The sequence below is a fragment of the Fistularia commersonii genome, chromosome 7 (genome assembly GCF_037954325.1).
Source record: "Fistularia commersonii isolate RoL2024-O1a breed Wild chromosome 7, RoL_Fcom_v1.0, whole genome shotgun sequence".
In the NCBI taxonomy this organism is placed as follows: Eukaryota; Metazoa; Chordata; class Actinopteri; order Syngnathiformes; family Fistulariidae; genus Fistularia; species Fistularia commersonii.
Genome location: NC_141290.1, coordinates 4,737,543 through 4,764,613, shown reverse-complemented (window position 1 = coordinate 4,764,613; position 27,071 = coordinate 4,737,543). Strand labels below are relative to the sequence as shown.

General features: G+C 46.7%; 1 protein-coding gene across 1 annotated transcript; it reads left to right on the top strand.

Moving 5' to 3' along the window:
* On the top strand, nt 1-24,666 carry kitlga (kit ligand a). The gene is made up of 10 exons (XM_086149265.1): nt 1-429; nt 18,884-18,994; nt 19,753-19,809; nt 20,033-20,185; nt 20,333-20,507; nt 21,826-21,885; nt 22,513-22,610; nt 22,728-22,837; nt 23,659-23,732; nt 24,078-24,666. Exons 1-9 carry the CDS (start codon nt 415-417, stop codon nt 23,687-23,689), a joined length of 810 nt encoding a protein of 269 aa, XP_086005391.1. The 5' UTR covers nt 1-414; the 3' UTR covers nt 23,690-23,732; nt 24,078-24,666.
* The last annotated feature ends 2,405 nt before the right edge of the window (nt 24,667-27,071 follow it).

The following is a 27,071-nucleotide window of genomic DNA, read 5'->3' as shown; positions in this document are numbered from 1 at the left end:
CCCACGCACACACACACACACACACGCGTGCACACACACGTACACACACACACACCCGCGTGCGCGCGCGTCAGTGGATCTTACCGACGTCTCCGCGCACACGCACACATGCACACCTCGCCGCACGCACGCACGCGCGCGCAGATGGGCTCCGCCGCGCGACGAGACTTTGGTGATTTTTCTATCATCACGCCGAGAAGTTGAGAAGCTCCCTCTTCCTCTTCCTCTTCTTCTTCTTCTTCTTCCTCTCCTTCTCCTTCTTCTTCCTCCTCTTCCTCCTGTCCCGTGTGGATTCTACGCCCGTGGCCGTGTTGGATATGTGCACGGAGGATGATGACAACCCCTTTCCTCCCCGTAGAAGTAAAATAAAGTAGGCCTTTCGCTCGGAGAGAGACTCTTCCCCTGGCGTTCCATATGAAGAAGTCAAAAGTAAGTCTTTTATTTTGAAAATGTCACCGCGCACTTCCGCTCCGCTTGGCACGTACACTAATGTATATCCATGCGTGCGTGTGTGTGTGTGTTTAAAGTGTGTGTTGGGAGACTCTGAGCTGAAAAAGAGCAATCTCTGCATATGTGTGTGTGTGTGTGTGTGCCACTTCAGAGAGGTCCGAATTTCTTCTTTTAAATTGTTTATTTGTTGGTTGTGTGTGTGTGTGTGTGTGTGTGTGTGTGTGTGTGTGTGTGTGTGTGTGTGTGTTTTTCCAGAGGGACGTTTGTGCGCAACCCGTTTGTGTGTGAGCGGCTTCCTGGACTCTTAACGCGGATTGAATGCTTCACCTCGTGTGTGTGTGTGTGCGCGCGCGCGCTATGATATAATTGCTGTGATTATTGGCTTATTATTAGAATGATTATTAATTGCCTCCTCATGCTGCTCCACTTGCTGTAACGTGTTTTCTGCGCTTACACGAGCTTGCGCGCGCTCACGCGCGCGACTAATGGCTCCGCGATCGATAAGTTTATTTAGGATGAACGCGCGCGAGCCAGAATCGATCGGCCGCCGCTTTTTGCTCAACCCCGCGCGACGCGCGCGCTTACGATAATTGAGAAAAAAAAAAGAAACAAAAAAAAGAAAGAAAGAAATGGAATTAAAGAAGGTTTTAAAATAAGTTGAAAGTTCCCGGACTTCACTGGCGTGTGCGCATGCGCAGGGAAAGGCTGTAACCGAGGTCACGTTGAGTGTTTTGACCTCCTTATCAATCCAATTCTCTCTCTCTCCTGTTAGATCCTCTTCCTGCCCCTCCTCCCCTCTTCCCCCCCTTGCTCTTCAGGTTCCTGGGCAGTTCCTCTGACCCCCCCTACACACACACACACTCACACACACTCACACACACACACTGCAAATTAACCAGCTGAGCAACTCCCCCCTTCTCCCCCCCTATTATTACTTTTCAGTCATTGCATGTTTCATGATCATCATATTTGTTTTCTTTCAGTCTTTTGCATCACACACACACACACACACACACACACACACACACACACACACACACACACACACACACACACACACACACACACACACACACACACACACACACGAGTGCCCCCCTACCCAGCCATTGATCGCCAGTAATTACTGATACATTCCCGACACACACACGCCCCTGACACTTTCGCCGGATTTAAAAATAGAGGGATGTAAATCACATGACCTCTGTCTGGGAGAGGAGTGGGAGAGATTGTAAAGACGAGGGGAGGAACAACAACAATCACGCTCGCATCCTTCCCTTCCCTCTTTCCCTTCCCTCCTTCCCTCCTTCCTTCTGCCAAAAAAAAGGGATTCTCCGACTGCAACGCCTCGACAGGTTTTTACTGCAAACTTTAGTGCAAAGGCGCTGTACTCATAGTAGAAGATGCCTGTAAACCCACTCTTAAATAAACATTGGATAGTGTGTTTGCGTGTGTGTGTGTGTGTGTGTGTGTGTGTGAGAGAGAGAGAGACGCGGCGGCAGGTTCAGCGGTTGCTTCTCACGGAGTGTCTGGCACCAGCAGGGAGCGCCAGGTTTATGACTGAGATGGAAGGACGGGCGGAGAGAGAGAGAGACAGAAGAGAGAGGGGAGAAGGAGAGAGAGATAGATAGAGGGATAGAGAGAGAAGGAGAGAGAGAAAGGGAGAGATCAAGATAAAGAGAGAAGAAAGATAGAGGGAAAAAGAGCCATTGGGAGAGATTGAGATAGAGGGAATAACAGAGGGATTGAGAGAGGAAGAGGGAAAGCTCTCTCTCTCTCTCTCTCTCTCTCCATCCCTCCATCCGTCAGTCAGCTCCCTGTATCTCCTCATCACTTAGCAAGTCGCCCCTTGCCATTTGTTGTTGTCGCCGTGGCGATCGTCGCCGTGGGCGACGACCGGAGGGGGGAAGGGGGGGCGGTTCTGATCATATGTATCGACACACGACGTTCATCTGACGATTGATCGGTCAATCGGTCTATCAATAAGTGGTATATGACGTGGAGAATCCGAAGACAGAAGTTTACTCTCTGTGCGGCGAAGGATCAAAGGGGGCGGCACTTCAAAGAGGACAATTTTTTTTGGAGGATCAAAGGTGTTAGGATGTAGATCAAAGGTGGCTAATAATCAAATGGGGGCGGCGCGGCGCATTCCTGCTTCCGATCCCGCTCGGCCCGCGGTGGCCGAGCGAGCGCTGCTGAGCAGGACGCCGAAGCCCAAAAAGCTCAAATGCAGAGGAGGAGCTTTAATAAAGAACAAATGATTAATTAAAATCAGGGGGCGGATCGGTCGCCCCGTCGATGCTCCCCCCACCATCTGTTCGACCTTTTCTACCTTTCCGAGCCGACGATCCATCGGCATTATCTGATATTGGTTGAGGAGGAGGTTTGCGTTATTACACTATAATAAGAGTGTTAGGACCACATGAGCCAGCTGAAGTCTACAATGAATGGATGGAGGGACGGATCAAGTCATCATAAAAGGATTTTAAAATAGGACATTGTATGCAGAGATTGCATTTAAGTCTTGATTGATTAATATAAACAATATATAATACAACAATAATACAATATACAGTAGTGATACAAAAGAGCTAATAAAATATAATTTCATGAATAAATTGGAAAAAAAAAAATCAATGAAATATATATTTTTTTATGTGATTCAAATGTGGGAATTGACAGAAAAATCAGGAAGAAATTTGTGAAATAGGAGGGAGGGTTTGGTATGTGTGTGTGTGTGTGTGTGTGTGTTCACCTCTTTAACAAATGGATAAATCTGACTCCTGGCTCTGCAGGTCAGGTGAGTTCCATTGTTTCAAATGAACTTCCTGGCTCTGATAAAAGAAAGAAAAGAAATTAAAAATAAAACACTCCACACACACACACCCACACACACACACACCCCCACACACACACACAGGGCAGGGCACATTGGTTGATATTGGTTGATATTCTGATATTGACTCAGAACACCCTGCAAAAGATATATTAAAATAATGAAGTAGTAATAATAATAATAAAATAATAATAATAGTAATAATAATAAAATAATTATGATATAATATTGCTGAATAAATGATGGCAATAATATTAATAATGATGATCATGATGACCAGATTAAATAAACTAATGACAACAACTCATTAATTCATGCAGTCATCCTCTATAACGCTCACCCTGCCCTCAGGGTTGCAGGTGATAATGAAAACAAAAATAACGATATGATGACGGTGATAATGATAAGAATGATAATGAATTAATGACAATAATGACAACAAAATAATAATCATGCATTCATTCAGTCATTCATAACAATAATGATAATAATTTGAATTTGTTCATAATGATGTTCATAATAGTAGACACGATCTTCATCATCCTCATCCTTGTGTGGTCTCTGACATGTTTACATCTCAGACAGGAAGCCGCTGCTCTCTGAGTAGATCCCTCGGTTTCCGTGACAACCGCAGGGACTCCGCCACCGCTGCGGTCGCGTTGGCCTTTTTGCCACCGAGGCCACGTTCACTTTTCGGCATGACAACAAGTGGTGGAGGCGGTGGGAGCAAAAGACAGGCTGTCATGAAGCTGTGTGTGCGAGTGTGTTTGTGTGCATGCATGTGTGTGTGTGTGTGTTTTCTCTGGAAGCCCCCGAAGCAGCCGGAGCCATAAAACCAACATGTTTTCACTTACAGGGCTTCTCTGCGGCCTGAGTGTGTGAGCGTTTGATGTGTGTGCGTGCGTTCTCCTGTCTGTGTGTGTGTGTGTGTGTGTGTGTGTGTGTGTGAGAGCGCGTGTTTGTGTGTGTCCTTCCAAAAAGAAAAATAGGCCTCTGCAGATGATGTTTAACCCTTTATTGTGCCTCAATAAGAAAAATAAATCATATTGTAATATCAGTTAAATGTCATCCAAGTAATTTCTTTAATTTCTGATAACCTAACTAGTTTGCCGTTAGTTTTATGGGTTAGTCTGTTGCTAAGTTAGTTGCCACTGGTAAAGTTCAGGTTACATGGAAGCACCTCACACTGACATTTTTCCTTTCCCTGTTGATGTCACTACCTTTATTTATTTACTTTTTTAAATTCTTGCTCCTTTTTTTAAATGTCCTTTTTTTCAATGTCCTTTGGAACGGGAGCGGGCTATTTTGACTGGTTTCTTTTTTCTTTTTTTTTAATTTTATCTTATTTTTCATTAATTTCTAAAATTAGATCTGAAGCTTGCAAAGCAAATAAATAAACGGGATTAAATTATAATAAAACGGGGCCTCGCGCCGAGGCGGAGGTGGACTGGCATGGCTCTTGGTTTGTTTGTTTGTTTGTTTGTTTGTTTTTGTTTACATCCCCGCCCTGGCGTCGCCACGCCAACATGGAAGGAAATTAAGAGCGGAAAAAGGAGAGGGAGGAGGAGGAAGAGAAAGGGTGTTTGAGTGACAGGATGAGGAGAAGTGAAAGCCATCTGAGCTGCAAACCGCAGAGCACGCCAGACAGGAAGTTCACTGTGTGTGTGTGTGTGTGTGTGTGTGTGTGTGTGGGGATCGTCTGTGATTTATCAACGCACGATGTTCGTGTCGATGCTCGCGGGGGCATTACTGTCGGAAAAGAGGAGGCTGACAGATTTACAGAAATGTATAAAATTCAAGATGGTCCTGGCCACCGTCGCCATGGGGACGGGAGCCTGGGGATGGATGTTTGTATGTTTTGCAGCAGGTAGAGATGAGACATGCTTTATAACATGCTTATTACATGTTTATAACACATTTAAGGCCTCTTGTCACACGTATAACACAATGTCGAAGCGTTACCTGGTCAGCCGTGTTCTAGCCCGCCATGCTGGAACGTACCAAGTTTGGCCAGAGGGTTTGGTTTCTCCCAACAACTGCAAGATGAGGGGAGAAGGTTGTTACTTTAAAAGCCGTGTTTTAAAGTACATGCCCATGACAACGGTTTTACGACTTGAACTGGGATGTTAAGATGTTCGTTATTGATTGATCGGGATCTTCGAAAACAGCGTCCTCGTAGGAGGACGATCACCCCTACAACGAATCGTAAAAAGCACTTCAAGACCAACAATCGACGTTCGATGAATCGATAATTGAAGCCGCATTGATCGGGGGATGTCGGTAAAAAGTCGATCGGCAGCGCGTCGTTACCAAGGGTCGTCAGATGAGGATGCTCCACCCCCTGCGACCTCGGACGATTCAACGGCCATCAGTGGCATATCTGTAACCAATCGATCGATCAACAGATAAATCGCAAAGGGTCAATCTTTGTCTCCTCAAACAGTCTGGGGTGATGTCAACTTCCTGTCGATTCCACGGGTCGGATTTTCGTTATCTTTCGGACTCGGTCGGAGGCCGGCGATTGAGCGATTGGATCGCGGTCAGACAATCAATCGGGTCAATCAGTAATCCAGTTGGGGGAGGGGGAGTGCCGGTGCAGGATCAAAGATGGCTGCCTCGGGCGTCCAAGTCTCATCGGAACATTTCCTGAAATATTAATTCAGAGTAATACCCGAGTACTTCTGAGTATGTGTGACTGTCTTAAGATCCATCGTGTAATCTATTGATCGCCGGGAATCAGCTGATGGATTGATCGCCGCCGGGTCAGAACGAGGCCGTCGTATTGGACCTGCTGCTGTTAGATAGCCGGGTCATCTCCGGCGGAACCTTGAGCCTGGCTTCTTCCCGCCCGGGTCCGACCTCAGACTCGCGAGAGGGTGAACGTATCTACGTGTCCTGTGATTGACAGCTGACCCGGCCGGTCAAGCCCCGCCTCTCATCTGTGATCGGCTCCGCCCCTCCCCCCTCCCCAGGACGTGGTTTGGGCCAGGAACGACTGGAGGTGTTCTCTCGCCGCGCTGGGAACTGGAACCTAACCCACGTCCATTTTTGATTTCTGTCACATGACGATCCTCCGACTCGTGTTGTTGCCCTGGCGATCCGAAGGTGGAGGCCGGGCCGCGGGTCTTGTGAGAACATCGGAAAATCCATTGGACGAAGGTCTGGAGATGGACTGGCATCCAGTTGTTTTGTTCGTTGGTTTCTTTCTTTCTTTCTTTCTTTCTTTCTTTCCTTCCTTCTTTCTTTCTTTGTCTCTCCTCCTGAAACCAATTCTTGCAGTCCACGCCGTGCTCGCGCCGCCCGTGGGATTTTCCCGTCACGTTTACGTCTCCTCCTCCTCTTCTTCCTCTTCCTCCTACCGTGTGCCGCTGGCTGTCAATCAAGAGACCATCTTGAGCAAAAGGCGGAGGAGGAGGAGGAAGATGAAGAGACCGTGACTCAAATGAGCGCGCTCATCATATGACTCCCTGTCGGTTGCGCAAGGGAGGCAGTCTTGGCATCTTGGGTTTAAGCCCTGCTCCTTCCATGGCAAGGCGGACGTCCTATCGGTCCGCACTGGCCTCCCTACCTGCCGCTGAAATGGACAAGATCCCCAAAGAGATCCTCGTCAGCGCTTTGGCCTGTCAACCGTTAGCGACTCCCTCATGTGACCCACCCTGGGCGTCCCACTTGTTGAAGGACATCCAACGAGATCGATTTATTTTTCTAATTATTATTATTATTCATCCAGTCAAGTCATCCAAATATTAGTCATCCAGTCTGGGGGGGGGTCTGGAGCCAAGCCCAGCTGTCATTGGCCGAGAGGCGGGGCTCAATGGGCCAGCACTATCATTGTTACTTTATTATGATTCTTACTACATGATTATCATCATTGCTACTACATATTATTACTGCTTGGGGGTTGTTTTTTCAATTCATTTATTTCTAAAAGACTACAAGTTTACTTAAAGAGGACAAGGTGACTCAGGTTAGGACATGTATTATATATATATCATATATGTTGTATATCATCGATTATGTGTTACGATTATAACTAAAATTTCAAACATTTGCACGAGTGTTCTCAAGCACCATTTGGACACACTCCAGATGCCCCCACCCCATGAAATGTGAGGATTCAACTTTCTATATATATATACATACATATATATATACATACATACATATAAACACATAAGCTGTAAAATTTACACAACTATGGGGAATTTTTTTCAGTTTTTTTTGTAGAGAAAATCATGTCATATATATACATATATATAAAATCAAGCTGGTATTGCTTGAAGGATGTTGCTCGATGGTGGGCGATGGCGGCAGGCTGTCTTGATGGAGGGCGGAGGGCGGGGGGGGGGGGGGGGTTCTGACCTTGTGATGCGCGACTGTTGTCGTGGCCCGGCTCCGATAAATCGGGCAGGATAATAGATTAGGTTTAATCCAGTCATACTCCACGTCAGGGGAGCAATCACAAGGTCAGGAGTGTCAGATGGCTCCTCTTCTGCTTCTTCTTCTTCTTCCGAGTGGGAGCAAAATCCCAATAAATACCCAATACATCGTCAATATAGCCATTCAGCCGTTTTACCGATCTATTAATCCGTCTTCTATTCTTGTTGTGTGCAAAGAAGCGCAGAGGTGTTAATTACTAGATAACAAGGCGTTGGCAAGAGGATCATTCTGCGATGTTAGCTAATGCTAATTGCAAGCAGCTCGTGTTTACGCTTCTTCCTGCTTTTCTTTTTTTTTTTTTTTCTTTTTTTTTGGCAGCAGGGGTGAGAAACTTTTCCCCGAGGTTCAGATCTTGGCAATACTGCGCAAATCTGATTTGGAGGAGGAGGGGTTGCACAACCGGCCTTTCTTCGGCGTCCAGGAGCCGACTCCCCTCACGCAGCCCTGTGTTCGGGTGGCTATTTGTTGACGCATGGTGGGGGGGTTTACATAAAGTGGGAGGGGGGTACATGTCAAACGACTAGCAGTGAACGGAACGCCGCCGCTGCTGCCGGGCGCTTTCGGTAGCCCCCCCCCCCCCAGTCAGGGACTCACAGGACTCGTTATGTCATTTAGTCACATCTCGAACGGCCTGATTCCTGGAAGAAAGAGGGAGCGAGAGCGAAAAGGAGCGTCCCGACGGAGGATGGGAATGCTTCCCCTTACTGGACGGGTCCCATTGGGTACAATCTGTTTTTCCACCAATAAAAAAAAAGCCTGTGATCGTTTCTGGTCTCTCTAGCTCGCCGACGCTAGGATAACACTAACGCTGTCAGGGGGGCTGCTTCCATTGGACGCTCGTTTGTTTTGCCTCCCGTTGATAAAGCTCAGCTTTCTGCGGGGCACTTGAGGGACCACGATGAGTCAGAAGTCCAAAGACCCAAATCCTAAGTTAGGCTAGCAGCTCCTCCTCTGGACGCCACAACGCCATTCACCATTCGTTCCCTTATTTTTTGCTTGTTACGTACACCGTCGGCTCGCACGCCGGCCGTCCCCTGCTTGCTATATAGCATTTAGCGGATGTTTGCTAAATCGAAGGGAAGGAGCATACAACCCCGTCATCGGTTTCCGAACTGACACTGTCGGAATTTTAATGTCATCATTTGTGCCTTGTTTGGACGGAAACAACTCGCTCTCACTTTGAAGCTTGTCAGACCCTTGAAGTAACCCCCGGAACGCCCCTGAGTGATCCCGGGGGTGGGGGCGGACGAGGGCTCTGGACGTCTCGCCGTCCAGCTGTTTGTCGTAAAAATCCCTCGGCCGTGGGTTCCAAGCTCGCTCATTACAAGCCGTTCTCAAAGACCCGGGATGGTTTTGCTAATTGTGCCAGCATTTTTGGGGTTTTTGTTAGCTTAGAATGAGTCCTCGGCGTCTTTTAGTGTGATTGGAACGGATTCGAGGACGGACCGACAGCATCTCAGGTTCCTCTACGCGACCTCCATTGTTCACGCTGTTGGCATTAAACCAGTAATAACGCAGGTGTCGAAACGGCCGAGACACAGTTAGCGGAGTAGTGGTTGCTAGGGGCGGTTGCCGAGGGCTTCCCCACCTCATCTATTGGGACTTCTCAACCCAATGATGAAGCCTGATAGGAACAGGAGTCTCCCAGTGGTTGATACGCTTGTTGCAGCCTGTAGGTCTTTGCAGAAAGGAGTCTATTGGTTGGTTCCTGCCAGGTTCTAAAGGTTCTAAAATGCTTTCTATAGTGGTCCTTAAGTGCTAATGACCTCTGTAATACATTCGACGACCCGGGGGAGCCTCACTCCTGAAACTCGGCCGCCGTTCCAGATGTAGCCCTTTTGAGTTCCAGCACTCCAAAGTAATCCCCGAAAAACACACTGTTGCCGTAAAACCCTGGGTAATCCCACCAGATTAGCAGGTCAGAGAGCGCTAATATCTGTCTGTCGAGTTCCCGAACACGCTGTTTGGTGGGGAGGCGGCCATCTTCCGAGCATAAATGTCAGACGGAGACGCTCGCCGCAGAGTCCTGTGAGGAATTACTGCTTGTATTTCCTGGAGAAAGCCCCCGCGCCCACAGGGCGACCGTCCAAGAACCCGGTCTGGATCGACAGACGGCTTAGCCAATTGGCTCCTGGCACCGTCCCACTTCCTGTTCCCGTTGCCGCCACCGCCACCGTAGCCCCTTTGATGTCGCCGTCCCAGGGATAAGGTTCTATTAAACCCGATAAGATAAACCTCCAACACTTTATCTGGGTTTATGGGACAGAACGCGCCTCTGAGAAGAAAGGCCGTCAGATATCACTGCTTGATCTCTGACCTCATAAGAATGCGGAAAGCGATGCAGTGGAAAACAAAAATGCCAGGTGGCAAGCTCACCGGCGTCCAATCAATATTTGATCGGCAGTTTGAAACAGCAGGCAACGATAGATGGGCAGGTTTGTTATCAAGTAAAAGAGTGCTTTCTTAAGTATACAAGTACCCAAAAGAAGAGAGCATACAATAAGACTGAAATTTGGTACAGTGACTCCCTGGGTCCTCCATGTTCCCCCACCTTCATGTTCTCCTGCCTGGGTTCTCTCCAGGTTCCTACAACAGTCGGAAGACAACATAGTCCGTCGGTGCGAAAGACCAAGTGAACGGTTGATTGACTTGTGGCTTTGTGACTCGAGGGTTAAGCTCCGCCCCCTCCCAATCAATCTGGTTTGTCTGATTCCTTCTGTTCGGATCAGCTGATGCCCCGGTTCGGCGCCGAACAGCTGGACGGTTTCCACGACAACCACGGCGGACCCACCCCTTCTTCCCCCATGGCGTTAGTAATCCAGGTTACGAAACGCCGCGTCACGCAGGATTTAAAAACCACGACGAAAAAAAAAAATAAAGAGGAGAGAAGGTCTGTCTGTCTGAGAAGGAAAATGAAATTAAAAAAACGGCAGCAGCGGCGTGCGGTTGCCGTGGTGTCCAGATGTTACGCGAGGCCCGGCGATGGGACAGCGGCGGTCTGGAGAGCCTCTCCAGCTAATGGCGCAATAGGTTCAAAGCGAGGATATGACATGGCGGAGGACGGGGGGGGTTGTTATTAAATATCATCACATGTTATTACATGTTATTACAGTCAGAAAAGCCGCAGGACAACTTTTAAGAGGACGAAGGTGGCCATTTTTTTTTCTTCTTGTTTTGTTTGGAGACACCAGCGGGGACAAAAAACAGGGCGCGTTCGCAGGAGTTTCGTAAAAAGACAGTTCCTCCTCCGAAACTTGTTTTTCTTTTCTTTTTTTCTTCCTGGACATGATTTATCCGGCATTTTTAGACCGTTTATATTTAAAAAAAGAAGAGATCACAGGGATAGTATCACAAAGACTGTTTTTTTTTTTGGAGGGAGGTTTGGTTTACCGCCGCCAGATTCCGGTCGCGGCGAGCGTTGTGTTGTGCAACCGCTGGAAACAGTGTACTGCGGCGCAAGTACTACAATGCAAGTACTGCAGTACATGACAGTTACCCGGGTACAAGAGGATGGTAACATGGCAGAAAACGCATCAAAATACAAGAAGTGTATTTCCAGAATACATGAAGTACCAGTGAGTACTGAGAGGCGCCGTGGGACTTTTTTCCAGGCACAGCCTAAAAAAAAACAAAGCAAAAATAACAAACATCCCAACGGAGGGGGGATGGGATGAAATTCAAAATTCATTCACACGTTCATTTCATGTCCCAGCGGCTTGCTTGCTATAAACACACAAAATAAAGCTGTTTTCTTTGTTCTAGAACCTTGATTATTTTTCGCCAGAACATGGTAAAGTCAAATAGAACCCAGGACCAATAAGATCCGCTGGGTATGTGCCCCCCATCCCCTCCGCAGCAATGGAACAGTCCGGACTGGTATTGGAGCGGAAAACATTTCCAACATCATGTGGGACGTACCACTTTTTTTGGAGGGGGGGGGGCAAACATGATTAAACATCAACCTGAACTCTACCCATCTCGGAAGGCGTTCTGCTTGGCACATGCACCGCTGTACGTCGCCACCCCCCCAGTCTTTCGAACTGGAAAAACACAGCGTTCCCTTTCTGTTTCCTGTTTCTCGCCAAAATAAAAGCCTCGTAGATGCTAGCAGGCCCTGTTTTTTGACTTTTTTTTTTTCCTCCCCCCTCCTGGGCGAAGTAGTAAACAATGACACCCGCTTTGACAGGCGAGGGAGGGGCGGGTTAGGCAGAGGAGGACAGTTGTGTAATATGTTTGTAGTTATTGTGTTGTTACACCCCAACCTGGCAGCGCCCGCCGTCTTGGGCTCGGCCCTCCGATCGTGAGAGCTATGTGGTCATGGGACTTTCTCTATTGCGTCGGCCAATTAGACGTCAGAACCGCCCGTTAGCCGCCGGCTCGCTAACGCGGCCCATGTGTGCCTGCGCAACGTCCCACGACAGCTCCGGACAGAAGCTCCGGCTTCGCTCCTCTTCCTCCTCACACCGTCCCGTCCCTTCTTTCCTTCCCGCTCGCCGAATTAGCGGGCTAGTTGTTTTGCCGCTCAGGTAGGAAACCCGAGCGGGAGCCTGTTTTCCTCCCACCTCCTCGCTCTCGCCGCCCTGCAGCCCTTCCTTGGAGTTCACCTCGCATTCCGGCGAATTAAAACCGCCGCCGTGGTGAGCGAAGCCAATCGGTAGCGGCGTCGCCAGAGCGCTCGGGTGGAGGGCGGACAGACTTCAAACTAGACGAGGCGGACATTTTGAACGAGGGATGAAGGGAGGGTTCCAAGGCTGCGGTTGGGTTGCTGTGTTGGGAACCAAACACTGTCGCTAGGCGAGCGCCGTCTCCGGGAGGAGACGATGGCCAGCACGCCGCGTCATTTGTCAGCCATGTTGGACGGGGAGGGGGGTTGGGGGGGGGGTCGGATATGGTTCGTCTCCTGCCCGCTAATTACCGTCAAAGCTAATTTGCAGCAGAACAGGAGCGAAGACAAATGTTATGGGAGCCGGAACGCCGACGGATTGACTTCCAGAAGGGGAGGAGAGGAAAGGAGGGGAGGAAAAGGAACAGAAGGAGAGGAAAAAGAAAGGAATAGGAAAGAAAAGGAAAGGTGGACAGGAAAGAAATGCAAGGAGAGGAAAAGGAGGAGAGTTTGAAAGTAAATGAGGAAAAGAAAGGAGAGGAGAGGAGGAGAGGAAAAGAAGGAAGCAAAGAAAAGGAAAGTAAAAGCAAAAGAGGAAAGGAAGGAAGGAAGGAAGGAAAGACAGAAGGGAAAGGAAAGGAAGGAAGGAAACTGAAGAGCAGAGGAGACGTCCCACTCTGGGATCAGCTTGACATTTGTATTGATGAGCTGGGCGAGGGGGCGGAGCTTATCCCAGCTGACAGCGGGTCAATGGGGCGGGGCTAAACCAGGACGACTCGCCTGTCAATCAATGGCATCGAGCGACGGCTTTCCGAACTGAAGAGTCGGGGATTCGGTCCATCACCAGGAAGGCGGGCAGATTTTTCAAAGTAAAACAGGAAGTGAGTGATGACCAGGGAACCCCGAGCAGAAGGGGGGCCGGGCCTGGAGCTGAGTTGACGAGAAAGCGGGAGTCTCCTCCGTAGCGATCAGTGGAGAACGAATGAGCGAGCAGAATGTTTGGCGGTCACGCTGGTCAGATGCCGGATGCCCTGCCCTCCAAGCATTACTTTTCCCCCCCTACATCGCCAAAGCAACCAGCGGTCCGACTAATGGCTTTTTCCAGAACGCCCCGAATGCAGCGTCAGATCCCTGAACCCTGGGGAGCAGCTGACACCATTATTCACGATAAAAGAGTGAAATGGTGAAGTTGTGGAAGGATTTTTCATTTTGAGGGAAACAAAAGCCCATCTGGGATCAAATACCAAAAAGGAAAAATACTTTTTATCCCTTTTATTTTCCTATTTTTGTTTTCATTCTTGCATTTTTCTTCCAAACAAAGTTTGTAAAACATTTATTTTTCTAGATAAAATAAAACTGAATAACTGTAATATTTTTATTAGTAGTAATAATAATAGTAATAATGGGGTGTCAAACTCATTTCTCATCGTGGGCCACATCCGGCCTAGGTAGATGTCAAGTGGGCCGAACCATTAAAACAATAGCATATTAAGCAATAAATAACCAAAACAAAACTGTAATTGGTAGTGAAAAATATAGTTATGCACTTTAAGATTAGATGAGATTTATAAAGAAAGGGATTTTTAAACCATTTACACATGTGCATATGAAATCTAACTTGAATCCCTGCCTACACCTTACAAATTAAAGAGAGTGCTATTAAATGTGTAAGGAAGAAAGTATACAGTAGAATTCCACCATACTCTTTTGTAGTGAAGCTGATGACCAACATTAAATTGCACATTTGCGCTAGCAATTAGCTAGCTGGCTTTTACCACTGCATCACTGATTTCTCGGCTATGGGTGAAAGTGGACCGCTGTTTCCTCAGACCTGCCAGCAATTCATTGATCTTATCTCTTCTCAGTTTTCTTTGCAAGCCGTCATATTTTTCGCTGTGATGAGTCTCGTAGTGGCGCCGTATATGATATTACTTAAATACCGAAACTTGTTGCAAACACACCAAACACAAAGGTTTCCTGTGCGTCACCGTCAATAAATAGGACGTAGTCCATTTTTCTTTGAAAATTCTACACTCTTTATCTACTTTTCTCTGTTTTGACAATGACATTTTGGCTAATGAGGGAGTAGCGGGAAGGTAGAGAAGAGGGTAGAAAAAACATAACAAGCAGCAGAGGGTGCATTGATAACGTCTGCTGATTGGTCCGTCTCAGCGATGCGGATTGTCGACCAAAAGGTGCGCCTCCTAGCACCAAAAACTTCTTGAATTGCATTTGATTAAAACAATTAAATCCTTGTCTTTTATGCATTTTTTCACTTTCAAATTATCCTGCGGGCCTAATCAAACCTCCTTGTGGGCCGGTTTCGGCCCGCGGCCCGTATGTTTGACACCCCTGGTGTAGAGCGTTTACTTCCACGCAGCTCATTACATCATTCATCTGTGCATTATTTACTGAGAGTATCGTGTGTGTGCGTGTGTGTGTTTGTGTGTGTGTGTGTACCCCCCACCCGCTGCCTTCACTCTCCCGTCAGCGTCATCCCCCTCCCTTCAATCCAGATTAGATTAGGTGAGCAGCAGGAGGAGGGGGCAGTAATTCACCCCCACTCTTCTGCTTTTCCCACCTTTTCCTGCTACTGTCAATACACTTCCTGTTCCTGCTCTGTCTGAGGAATATATAGCAACAGGAGACGCGTGGGTGGAAATCCTTGTTTGTGTCTGGTGTGTGTGTGTGTGTGTCCATGACTGAAGCACCTGTACCAGTGTGTGAACGAGTTGCAGTGAATCCGCCTACCTCTGTGAAAAAAACAAACGTTTATAAACTGCTTATAGCGGTTCTAAGGATTCTCCGGGTCTGGGTTCTCGTTGCAGAGATGCTCAAAAAGCCTCTCATTTTCACAGGGAAGCCAAAGTTCATGGGAAAAGGTTGTTCAGGTGCTTTGGTCTGAGTTGGTCTGCTGGCACACACACACACACACACACACACACACACCCTTCTGCACGGAAAGTCTCTGGCAGGTTGTCAAATTGGTTGTGGCTCTAAGGGGGTAGAGCTGACACGAGGACCAGCCAGTGGTTGGAGGGGAAGAGTAAGAGTGAGAAGAGATCGGAGCGCAGCGCCACGTGGAAGCTGGGGAGGTCTGCGTCGTCCCGGCGACCAATGAAATTCCTCGATTGGGAGTCGGTGTTACACTTGAACCGCACGTCGCATGAGACAAGCATTTTTCTTGCACTTCTTTTTTCTCTGGATTCCTGGCACGCTTTGAACATCCCGATGGAATTACAGTGAAATCCCCGTGTGTGTGTGTGGGGGGGGGGGGGGGGGGGGCTTCAGGCAAGGTGGATGTTGGGGGGAAGGGGTGAGGGGTGGGGGGGGGGGTCATCGTAGCATTTCCCTGCTTTTAAAGGCAAAAACGTCCCGGGTATGCAGGAATGAGAGACGACGGGCACGCAGTAATGTCTGGAATGGGGGGGACGCTGAAACATCAGCTGCCAATCACTGGCAATGGCGAAAATGATGACAAAATGCATTCCTTCTAGAGTGCATTTCAAATGTAATTTGGTAATTGTTCGTCTGCCAGTGGGAATTGGCTTGACGCGGGGGGGGCGTGTTGCTCCGAGCTAGCCCGGCGCGCCGATGAAAGATTGCGAGCGTTCACGTCAAACAGCGGCCGGATCACAGCCTTCCCGTGGCCCCGGGGTTTTTGTGTTTGTTTTTCTCCTGCATTCCTTTAACACCTCACCACCTTCCAATCTATAAGACTGTCAGCCGCAATGAGCTAGGAACCGAGAAGCTATTGGTTGCTTTAGCAGTCGGGGAGTATCGGATCTGTGTGTGTGTGTGTGTGTGTGTGTGAGTGAGAGAGATGACTGACAGCAGGTGTTGTTATTGACAGGAACCAACAATTTACCCATTCATCCCTTTTTTTTGATTCAAAGCGGGATCAGCGGTCATTTGACGTGCTGACTCACTGTCACGCCGTCACTCCTCGCCCCATCCCTTTAAACCCCGGTCACACTAATGCAACCCGTTGTGTCCAAAGCGACCCCGTTAACCCTCCTTCGCCACGCTGCGACCGCACGCCTCCTACTCAGCTGAGTCACTCATGGTGCGCCGCCGCCGCGTTCCCCCCCCCCCCCCCGCAGTGCCTTTCTGAGGAAATTACAAGAGCTGACCTTTTCTGGACAGTGTGCATGTGTGCATGTGTGTGTGTGTGTGTGTGTGTGTGTGTGTGTGTGTGTGTGTGTGTGTGTGTGTGTGTGTGTGAACAAACAACCCTCTTATATATGAATACACAAAGACAAAAAAAAAAAATAATAAAAAATAAAAAAATAAATAAATTGTAAATAAATAAGCATATATATATATATATATATTTAAACTTGAGATCTGGAAAACAAAAATGCTATCGGCCTGAATTTGTGATTATGTTCTGCTGAAAAAAATTACAAAGGGGGCAAAAAAGGTGTGGAAAAAAAAGAACTGATAATAATTATTCATATAAATAAATCATTGACCTCATGTGATTGAAATAAAATAATAAAAGTGCCTGAAAATTGCATTAATCAAATGTTGATGAAAATTGTGACAGATGATCTGGAATGATTAATAAATAACAATAAAGTTAATAAAGAGTTAAAAAATAAGAACAAAGAGGGTTTCAATGAAACCCTCTGGGGATGTTTGGGGGGGATAAACTGCCAATATATGCCATCAATTAGAGTAAATGACAAATAATTTATCCACATTCATGTCTTTGCTGAATTTCTGACTACAAAATCACTAAGTCTCTCAATTCGGAGCTTCACGATGTGGGAAAATAATAAAGTATCTCTAAGTAAGAACTACTTTCTCTCTTGGAAAAAGATAATTTATTTCACTGAAGGGTGGTGATTTGATGAATGTTCATGCCCTGCTCAGTGATGGATGTGGGAAAATAAAAAGTTATGTTTAAAAAAAAAAGGACTTAAACTAAAAGGGTTGCGAAATTAATCCCTAAGAATGCCCCGGGGGGTTAAAGGGTTTAAATAGTGGAACGTACCATCCCAGAAGGGGGCGGGGGTGTTCAGCTTCTTTCTGACATCTAGACGAAGCAGAGTAGAAGCCACGCCATTTTGACCAATCGGAATTAGTTGGAATTTGTACGCCGCAGTTCGATGACTGGCTGCGACATCGGGCGTGGGGGGGGGGGGGGGGGTATCTGGTCGCCTCTGTGATACACGTGTGATAATCCAATAAATAACCTGCTGGCGAGGATGAATGGGTGGAACGGGAGGGGGGGGGTCATGTGTTTCATGGATTCGCTTCCCTTTCAGCAAATGCTATAATGCAGCCCATTGTCCTCGTACGAGGATGCCAGTTAGATGGGCGGAGGCCATGTTGGCGGGGAAGAGTTCTATTTCCATGTCGTAGTTGTCGATGTCCTAAGATTAGAACAAACATAAAAAAAAAAAAACACGGAATCGCCGTCACAGGACTTCCTGGTCCCGAGGATGGACGCTGCAGCGTCGGGGTCGGGGGTGGATTTCCCGGTCAACTTCCTGTTTCCTCTCAGACAAACTAGCTTAGCATTGAACTCCTCCTGTGGAATGCAACAATTACTTAAGCTGACATATGTTGTTTATTTTTAAGGCAGTCCTAACCTTTCCTCCCTGTTAATGGCAAAGTGAGAGCACATATCTAATCTGGGATATCTGTGAGTTTGTATGTGTGTGTGTGCGCGCACGTGTTTCCCCACTCGGATCGCCCGTTGGGTCGATGCAACTTGATTACTACAGAAACATATCTGGACGCAGAAAAAGATGAGGCTAACAATAAGAATGGAAGAAAGCCATTATTGTCATTACTGGAACGCAGTCATTCATTCGTTCATATTATTATTGTTATGGCTCCGATGATTTTTATTGCTATTTAGTAATATAAATGCTAAACAATCTTATTTAATAATATTATTAAAAATAATAATAATGTGAATGAATGAACACATTTATTGTCATCGCTTGAAGGAATTCATTCATTTAGATTAGTGTAATTATTATTATTATTATGACTGATGATTATAGTTAATGTTATTATTGCTACTTGACTCAAAATACAAAACAATTTGATTTTATAATAATAATGATAATATTATGAATGAATAAATGCCTTTATGGTCATTACTCGAAGGCCTTCATTCATCTATTCATATTTTTATAGTTATTATTCTTACTAATTATTATGAATGATGATTATCATTACGATTATTATTATTGCTATTTAGCTCAAAATGATTCACAATTTGGTCCAATGATGATAATATGAATGAATAAATGTTTTTATTGCTTGGAGTTATTCATTCATTCACATTATAATTGCGATGCTGCTGATTATTATTAGAATTTTTATTTAACTCAAACTGCTTAACCATTTGATGCTAATAAAATCAACAAAATAATAAGGCTTGATTAATTAAATAATCAAAAAGGCTTCAATTGTTCACCAGTCCAGTGATTTCTCCCATCATTTATATAGTAACTGTACTTATTATTGTTGTTTGTTTTTGTTCACTATTTGTTTCTGATGTGGCTTTGGTCATGTGACTCTCCCCCCTCCAGATTTGGATACGCGTCTGTGTCCATTTACTGCTGTTCATAACGCTCGGGGTGCGTTCAAGTAAATTTGCCGTCAACCCGGTGACAGATGACATCTCCAGACTGTCTGATCTGGTAAGCCCTCGCAACATATTGACACTAAAGTGACACTAAACTGATGCTAAACCAACATTCAATAGACATAAAACCGATGCTTAGCAAACAAACAGATGCTGAGCCAATGCAAAACTAATGCAAAACAAACAGAGATGCTAAACCCATGCTTAACTAATGCTGAACAAACAGTAAACAGACGGAAAATCGATGCCAAGCAAACATTAAGAAGATACAAACTGACGCTAAATAAACATTAAATAAATGCGAAGCAAATGTTAGACTGATGGTAAACCGACGCTTAACGACATTCAATCAACATTTAACCGATGTTGAACCAGCGTTAAATAGACGCCAACAGATGCTTAACAATCATTAGATAGAAACACTGATGCTAAACTGACATTAAATAGATATTAAACCAATGCTTAGCAAACATTAATGATATGCTAAACTGATGCTCAACAAATGTCAAACAGACGCTAACATAATGTAAAAAAAAAAAAAACAAATAGATGCTAAACCCACCAATGCTAAACAAACAATTTACAGATGGGAAACAAATGTTACATAGATGCTAAACAAACAATAAAAGGTTGCTAAACGGACACTAAATAAAAGTTTAACAGATGCGAAACAAAATTTAGCCGATGGTAACAAATGTTAAATAAATGCTAAACATACCTTAAACATTGCTACACCAATGCAAAACAACATTTAAATCCATGTTGAACCAGCACTGATCTGTAAATCTGTTTTTATTGTTTTTTCCCCCGCAGAGACATAACATTCCGAAAGATTACAAGATTCCTGTACGCTACATTCCGAGGGAAGAGGTAAGACTCCGCCCGCCGCAACAGCCCCGTCTCGGGCTGTCAGAGACCACGGCACCCAGTTTCCATGGGAAATGCCTCACGGCGGCTTGGCTATTCCACAGCTTGCTAGCGCTTTGCCTTTTAAGCTGGCCGTTAGCGTTTGCTCGAAAATCTGCTTTGTGTCTGCGCCCCCTTCCCCATCCACCCCATTGCCTGAACACCTCCTGTCTCTCCCCCCCGCCAGGGTGGGATGTGCTGGGTGAAATTAAGCGTCTTCTACCTGGAGGACAGCTTGCAAGACTTAGCGCACAAGTTTGGGAACATCTCCTCCAACAGGAAGGACATTAGCATTTTCATCCAGATGCTCCAAGAGCTGCGGCTCAAAATGGGCTCCCTGGTGAGTAATATACACTCGTAGCTTTACTGAAACCACATGAGATTTAATTCATGCTGTATACGTGTTAATAACATTTTAATTACATGTCAGTTAACAGTCATTACACAGGAGTGTAGTAATAACCTATGATCTGTGCACCGCTTACAGGAGCGGCTCATGTACGACTTCGACTGCCATTACCGGACGGAGAGGTGGGCAACGGCGGAATACTTTGAGTACGTCCAAGAGTTCCTCACCGCCGCGCAGCAACCGGAAGAGTCTGACGACTGCGACCCGGCCCCCTGTCCCTCCACACCGCACACAGAAACCATACCTTCAAATGGTAAGCAAGGCTGGCTGCTAATCTGCTCGGGATTAGACCGGGCGGTGGTTTAGAGCGCACCGACCCAACGAAAGGGAGGGGGTTGATCCTCTCTCCGAGCATTGACGGGACTCGTGTCATGGAAATCGTGAAAAAAAAAAAACGCAGCTGTCTTTTCCACGGACCCAGCGCCAGGATTCACGCCTCGCAAATCGATTCTGGCCCGCTGAAGAAGCAGAACAAGAAGAAGAGAACAAACCCGATGGAATTACAAGGGAGGAAACACCAGAAGAAGTATTAATTCAGAGCAATCAGATTGATAGCGACAATCAGATCACGGGTCACGAATCAGAGCTAGCTTCAATGGAGCTGCTATCTTATGTAGCTACTACACATTAACGACTGTGCTTAACAAGCACCACGCTCCAATTTTCTTTTAACTAGCACGCCGACGTGCTTCCATTAGCTCCCTGTGCCAAGTGGACACAATCTTTTACCCTGGATCCCATCGTCGGCTGATTGCCAGGGATTCTTGGGAACAGCCGCGGTAATGGCGTAATGCAACCTCAACAGCAGACTCTCTTGGGATTAACGTGTTCTCAACTGGGCAAAGCTAATCAAACCATACTTGAGAAACGTCGACATGTTTGTGCTAACATGTACGGCAGGAGTGGCTTTACAAATTTTGCACTTTTGCTAATCATTACCGAAATACGCAACATTTTTGTTCAAAGATGGAGGTTGGTGGGGTATGTGCCTTTCCTTTCTCCTTGCCCAAGTTAAGCCCCGCCCCCTTTTGGACAGCAGGGATGGGCTAGAACGCCTGCAGCCATTATTCCTTCACAAAAAAAAAGGAAAAATTCAAAGAGGTGTTAGGTGCATGGTCAGCTTGCAGGGGTGGGGGGGGGTGCTGGCTGGTCACATGACTGGGGGTTGGGGGCTGGGCGTCCCCAGGCGGCACCGGTGAAAGAAAAAGGTCCGAAACCCGATTGTGAACGTGTTGATTACGCTGCAATCTTGCGATCTTCCCAAGGGCCCGACTTTTCTTTAGCCGTTCTGTCGCATGTATGTGTGTGTGTGTGTGTCATGGTTGGAGGTGGGTGGGGGCGAACGCGAAGAAAAGGCGGCGGTGAAGTGACTTTTTAGCACATGACAATGAACCCTTATCACTAACAATCGCCAACATTCCCGCCTTTTGTTGTTTATTCTTTTTACGCCGATTCGTTTCATCGCAACTCTCGTTTCAAGCTGCCTCTTGTGTGTGTGTGTGTGTGTGTGTGTGTGTGTGTGTGTGTGTGTGTGTGTGTGTGTGTGTGTGTGTGTGCCTGTCTCTCCTCAGGCACAGCCACGGTCGGCAAGGGGCACTCACTCTGTGGCTCGTCTCCAGACTGCAGTACATGTAAGTCCATTGATTTGAATGCAACCACTACCTCTAGGGTTGGAGTCAAGGGGGGGCTGTTGTGGGGACGTATCATTAGTTCAGCGCTTGACGCCCCCCTTGCCCCGCCAGTAAGCTACGAATTAACCAGGCCCTGCGGGGCAAATTCCTCGTCACATCCAGCATCTCATGTCTTATCTTGTTTGTCACAGAAAAGGTGTACTCTTGTTTGCTTCGGTTAGCTCCTCCACCCCCCCACCCACCCCAAAACCCCCAAACCCCCTCCGCCACCCGTGCCCTTGTTGACAACAACCCCACCAACAGCTGAGCTTTCTGGTGCGGTCACATCGGTTGGTGCTAGGTTGAATAAGGATGGCGACGGCGGGGTGTGGATGGCACTTCCCGTGGGTGTCCTCTAGCAACAGCTCCATGGTGATGCCCGAGCCCAGGGGCGCTTCTGTCCATTGACGCCGATAGGCGACTGCCAAGTCTCCCTCTGTGGAACCAGTTTACCCCTATCGGCTCCTTGCACCAAAATTTCTTTGTATCTCTTGCTGTTGCGATTGCACCCCCGCAGCCCAAACAACCTCGTTGTCCATCTCTGTCCATATCGGGATTGCTTGTCATGTCTTTTCATTTGTTTTCCAGATGAAAAGTCCAAGCTCTTCTCTGAGGTGGTGGAGCGGAGCCTCCTGTCCCTGCTCTTCATTCCCCTGCTAGCCCTCGTATTCCTGCTGGTATGGAAGGTGAGCTGACCTTTGATCCTGCAGGTGGTGGCGGCCAAGCTAGCCTGTTTTACGACCTGGGCTCAGCCCCGCTGGAAAGTGCGCGGCACTAAAAGCCCTCTCCCGTTGCACACGCAGGTCCGGTCACGAAGGAACGAGGAGAACCTCCAACAGAACCCTGTGGAGGACGGGCTCTTCCCAGGAATAGAAGGGAGCGCACCTCCACTAGACGCTGAAATATCAGAAAAGTGAGCCGCTTCTCTTCTCCCCTCTGGAGCAATGACAGCTCCGCCGATAGAGCCTACAATTGGCTGTTCGGGAGTTCGTTTCCAGACTCCTCCTGTGTCTGTACTGAAGTGTCCTCGGGGAAGACGCTGGTTGCTCTTGATGGTCTGGTTTGCACCTTGCACAGCAGCTGTGAATGCACTTTAGCGTACTTCAAAGTGCCACATAGCAGGAAGCAGTGCACCACCTCTCACCCTTTTCTGACCCCCCCACGCCCCAGTCAAGAGAATCGGGCCCGGAGACTCACATGGACTCCGCCACCTGCGCATGCTATGGCTAATTGTTTCCGGCAACGTTTGCCAAAACGACGGGATTGATTTTGAAATATTTCAGGGATTTTTTTCCTGCACTAATCCCGGTTTACTAAACCGCAAACAGCTCAAACAACTTTTATTCAAACTCCACTAATTTTTGACAACTCAAAACTAACTAGGGTATAAAACACCTGAGCTTAACCGTGAGCACTTTGTCATGATGTTTTCTTAGTTCGTCGTTTGTCATTAGCTAGCTTGCTCGGTATTCCCCTACGTTGAGCTCGCAACATAATACCCAACTCCCCAGCAATATCCCCTGCTTACAACAACCCACATGATTAGCAGATTAGCATAATTAGCATCTCTGCTCACCAATGAGTGAGCCTTGGGGAGAAATTCTGAGTGCAAAAGAAGAAAAAATTAAATGAATAACAGGCCAACATCCTCCAGATTGTATCTAAAAGTCATGTAATGCTGTCTGTTTTTTTTCAATTTGAAGTCCAATGAGTAATTTTATCCTGTCTTTCCAGAAACAAGTTAAATGTCATCGAAACAGTGTAAGGCGACCCCGACCCCACCCCCCGGACCCTCTACAGAGTAACTGGTAGATTTGCACAAATTTATAAAAATAATTAAATGATAAAATGACAATGGTTAAGTTATGTCTTAATAAAACTGTAATAAATATGTTATTAATATTGGAAATGTCAGGAATCCAAGGAATTTAAGAATAACTGTGCTATCATTGATCCAAATTATCAGACTTACACTAACCATAATTGTTCATTTTATTGTTGTAATAGTTGTAATAACAATGTACTAATGTAATGATATTTGCAACATTAATTTCCAAATTAAAAATAAATATTATTGACACGTACTGGCAATAACTTTAATGCTATGAAGTATGGACACTGCATTTATTAAACTTTTTTTCCCTCCCCTGCAGGGCTCTACTTCGTCCTGTCGGTGTCCCACGGTGATGGATATGAGAAATAATACAGACACGGAATAAGAAATCCAATCTTAAAAGAAACTGAACTCCATGGCGGCGAGAGAACTGTTGACCCGTGACCATATGGATAAGCTTGCCTTTGTTATAAGACTGCGATAACACAGTGCTTTTCAAGAAAAAAAAGAAAAACTACAAAAAAAAAAAAACTACAAAAAGAAAAACAAAAAAAAAAAGGACTATGTGACTTTAGCAGGACCCCTTCCTCATCCCAAACCCCAGCTCCAGAACCTCAACCCCTCCTACCGACTCCGCCACCACTTCCCCCCCACGATATGGCGTTATCCGCTCCAGGAAAGGCCGCACCACAAACATTTTTGGGGGTCGGTGGCGACGATGGATGCGGTGTCTTCATTACAACCTCCTTTTTTTTTTTTTTTTGGAGGGGGGACGGCTTCATCCTCAGACAAGCAAAGAGAAGACAGTGACTGATGCTGGTTGTAATCCCGGATTAACGGAGGCTTGAATGACTACCTCTGCTGACCCTCGCGTTAATCTTCGCCCTCCTCTGCAGATCAACCCCCCCATGCACCCTCCAACCCACCCACACCACCAAGCCCACCCCTTCCCCCCACTCCAGAGTACCACGTTTATCACTGTAGGTCTTTTTTGTTAATGTTGTTATTGATGTTGTTGTGACGTTGTCCTGTTTAGCCATGTATGGGAGGGGGGGCAGGGGAACTGCGGGGGGGGGGGGGGGGGGGGGGTGTATGATGTATTTATTTATTGGTGGCGGCACTGAGTGGCGGCACTGGGTGGCCGCACTCGTTTCGGTTTCAGCTGAGACGTTTCAAGCAATCGCGTAAGAGCACCTTTCACTCCAGGGTCACATTTAAAAGGATACGTATGCCATCATTAAGGTATACTCTTTGGATTAGACAGTATCTACAAACACACACACACACACACACACACACACAAACACACACACGTCTGCACACACACAAACAGAAACACACTGCAGCACAGGTAACTCAGTATGCCCACGTCAGCGGGGTCCACTAGCGTGGCTGGTCGAGCAAGAAGAACAGACAAGACGGACTAAAATCCAATAAGCCATTGGTGTGTGATTGTGGGGCCGCCACTAGGCACCGTTCTGACCAATCAGGTCCAAAACACGACCAAACGCGACCAAAAGCGGTCCACGGGTTGAGCCAGCTAAGCTAGTTGGCGCCTTTATCCTGATTTTTTTTTGTGAAATAAGCAAAAAGTTGCACCTTTGGCCACCTGACACTGGCCACAACTCAATTACAGGGGGAGGGGAGGGGACAAACCAAATGTCCATTTTGCCTTAAATTTGCACCATGACATCAACGGGAGGGCGTGAGCAATCTTCCGCCCACCTCACGCCAAGATATGACTGTCATATTTCTATTTTTGAGTCCATAAGTCCAACTTTGGAGTCCCTCCGACATGCAAAAAGTCTCCGTCCCTTCTCGTGGATCCACTTTGGTCAGTACTGGCGCTAGAGGTTACCATGACAATGGTGAAGCTGCCCACAGAACCACGTCACATCAGACTGCATTTATGATGGAGGCACCATCCTGCCGGTCAAGAAAGAAACTGTTGAAACAGTGTGCCCCCACATTCCGCTTAGCTAGCAAATTACGCACATCCGCACCAAACCAATGGCCGCCCAAACACTTAAGGTTTGGCCGGGCAACGACCAAAACACCCAACCAGAACTCATCTAGCAATTTCCATTAACACTGAAGACAAAAAAACATTACAAACGTTGTAGTTTGGACATTTATACTTCTAGATCAAGCTAATTGATCAGGCTAGCTGACCAGCTATTCAAAATGAACAATGAATCTCAGCGTCAGAGCAGAGGATTCCTGGTTTGTTTTCGCCAACATACTTAAAGATGCTGCCTGCAAACATGGCGGAGTACCAGGTGTTCAGATGATGACTCATAACCCAGGGAAAAGCTGGTTTTGAGCTCTTTCTTGCCTGCCTGCTGATGGCGGGACTCAAGGGTCTCCGAGTGCTCCTTGCTGCTTGCTTCCTGTCGCCTGTCGATCTTGTGCCTTGTTGGGTTAGAGAGCAAACGTTTGCGCGTGCTTTCCTGTATGGTAGCAAGAATTAACGCTCGAGATACATTCCGTGAGGAACGATTGGAGACGGCCCAGCTAGGATTAGCAGACAGATTCCCAGAGAAAGGCAGTGTCTTTCATCGACCCCTTACCCTGGGCACTATTTGGTGAACGTAATAACAAAACACCCTTAGAGGACATAGTAGTCTACCATGTGAAATCTGTGTTTGGAGATGTAAATCAATAATGTAAACAAAAGTAAAAAAAAAAAAAAAAAAAAAAGGTGAACCACATTGGTGTTCATGGAGCCCTGAGCTTCACCCACCGGGAATTCTTCAGTATGCTCACATACCGTTTTATCCTGTTGAACAGCGGACCTTTTGAATTGCTCAAAATGCATGTTTGAAGAAGACTCCGCCCAGGTGGCCACAGCCCCGTCCCATCAGGTCCACGTCCCTCCCCTCTGCTGTTGGGAATCTACCACATTGGTGTTTGTGCGTCCAAATTGCAACAAAATCAAATCCCTGGAATTTGGAATTCTTCCAAATCAAAAATGCATTTTAAAAATTTTGTTTCGGAGAAGGTACCAGAACATCTGCCGGCGTTCTGTACTAGTCCATGTCACAGTGCAGGAGTGTCCACTGTTCTGTTGCGGGCTCCAAAATAACTAACAAAGAAGTTATACTATGTCAGAATGTTGCTCTATATACATATACATATATTTTCCATATATACACACACACACACACACACACACACACAGATACACATAGTCTATGAATATCACGTGCTGCATCAGGTCTAAGCTGTGAATAAAACAAACTAAAAAGAACCCCAAAATTTTTAAAAATGTTTAAAAAAAAAGGGGCTCCCATTTTCCTGTCTGTGCTAGAGC

Coding starts and splice junctions, on each gene's coding strand:
- kitlga (XM_086149265.1), top strand. Junction 19,810..20,032: donor GCTACATTCCGAGGGAAGAG/GTAAGACTCCGC, acceptor CCCCCCCGCCAG/GGTGGGATGTGCTGGGTGAA. Junction 22,838..23,658: donor GACGCTGAAATATCAGAAAA/GTGAGCCGCTTC, acceptor CTGTCTTTCCAG/AAACAAGTTAAATGTCATCG.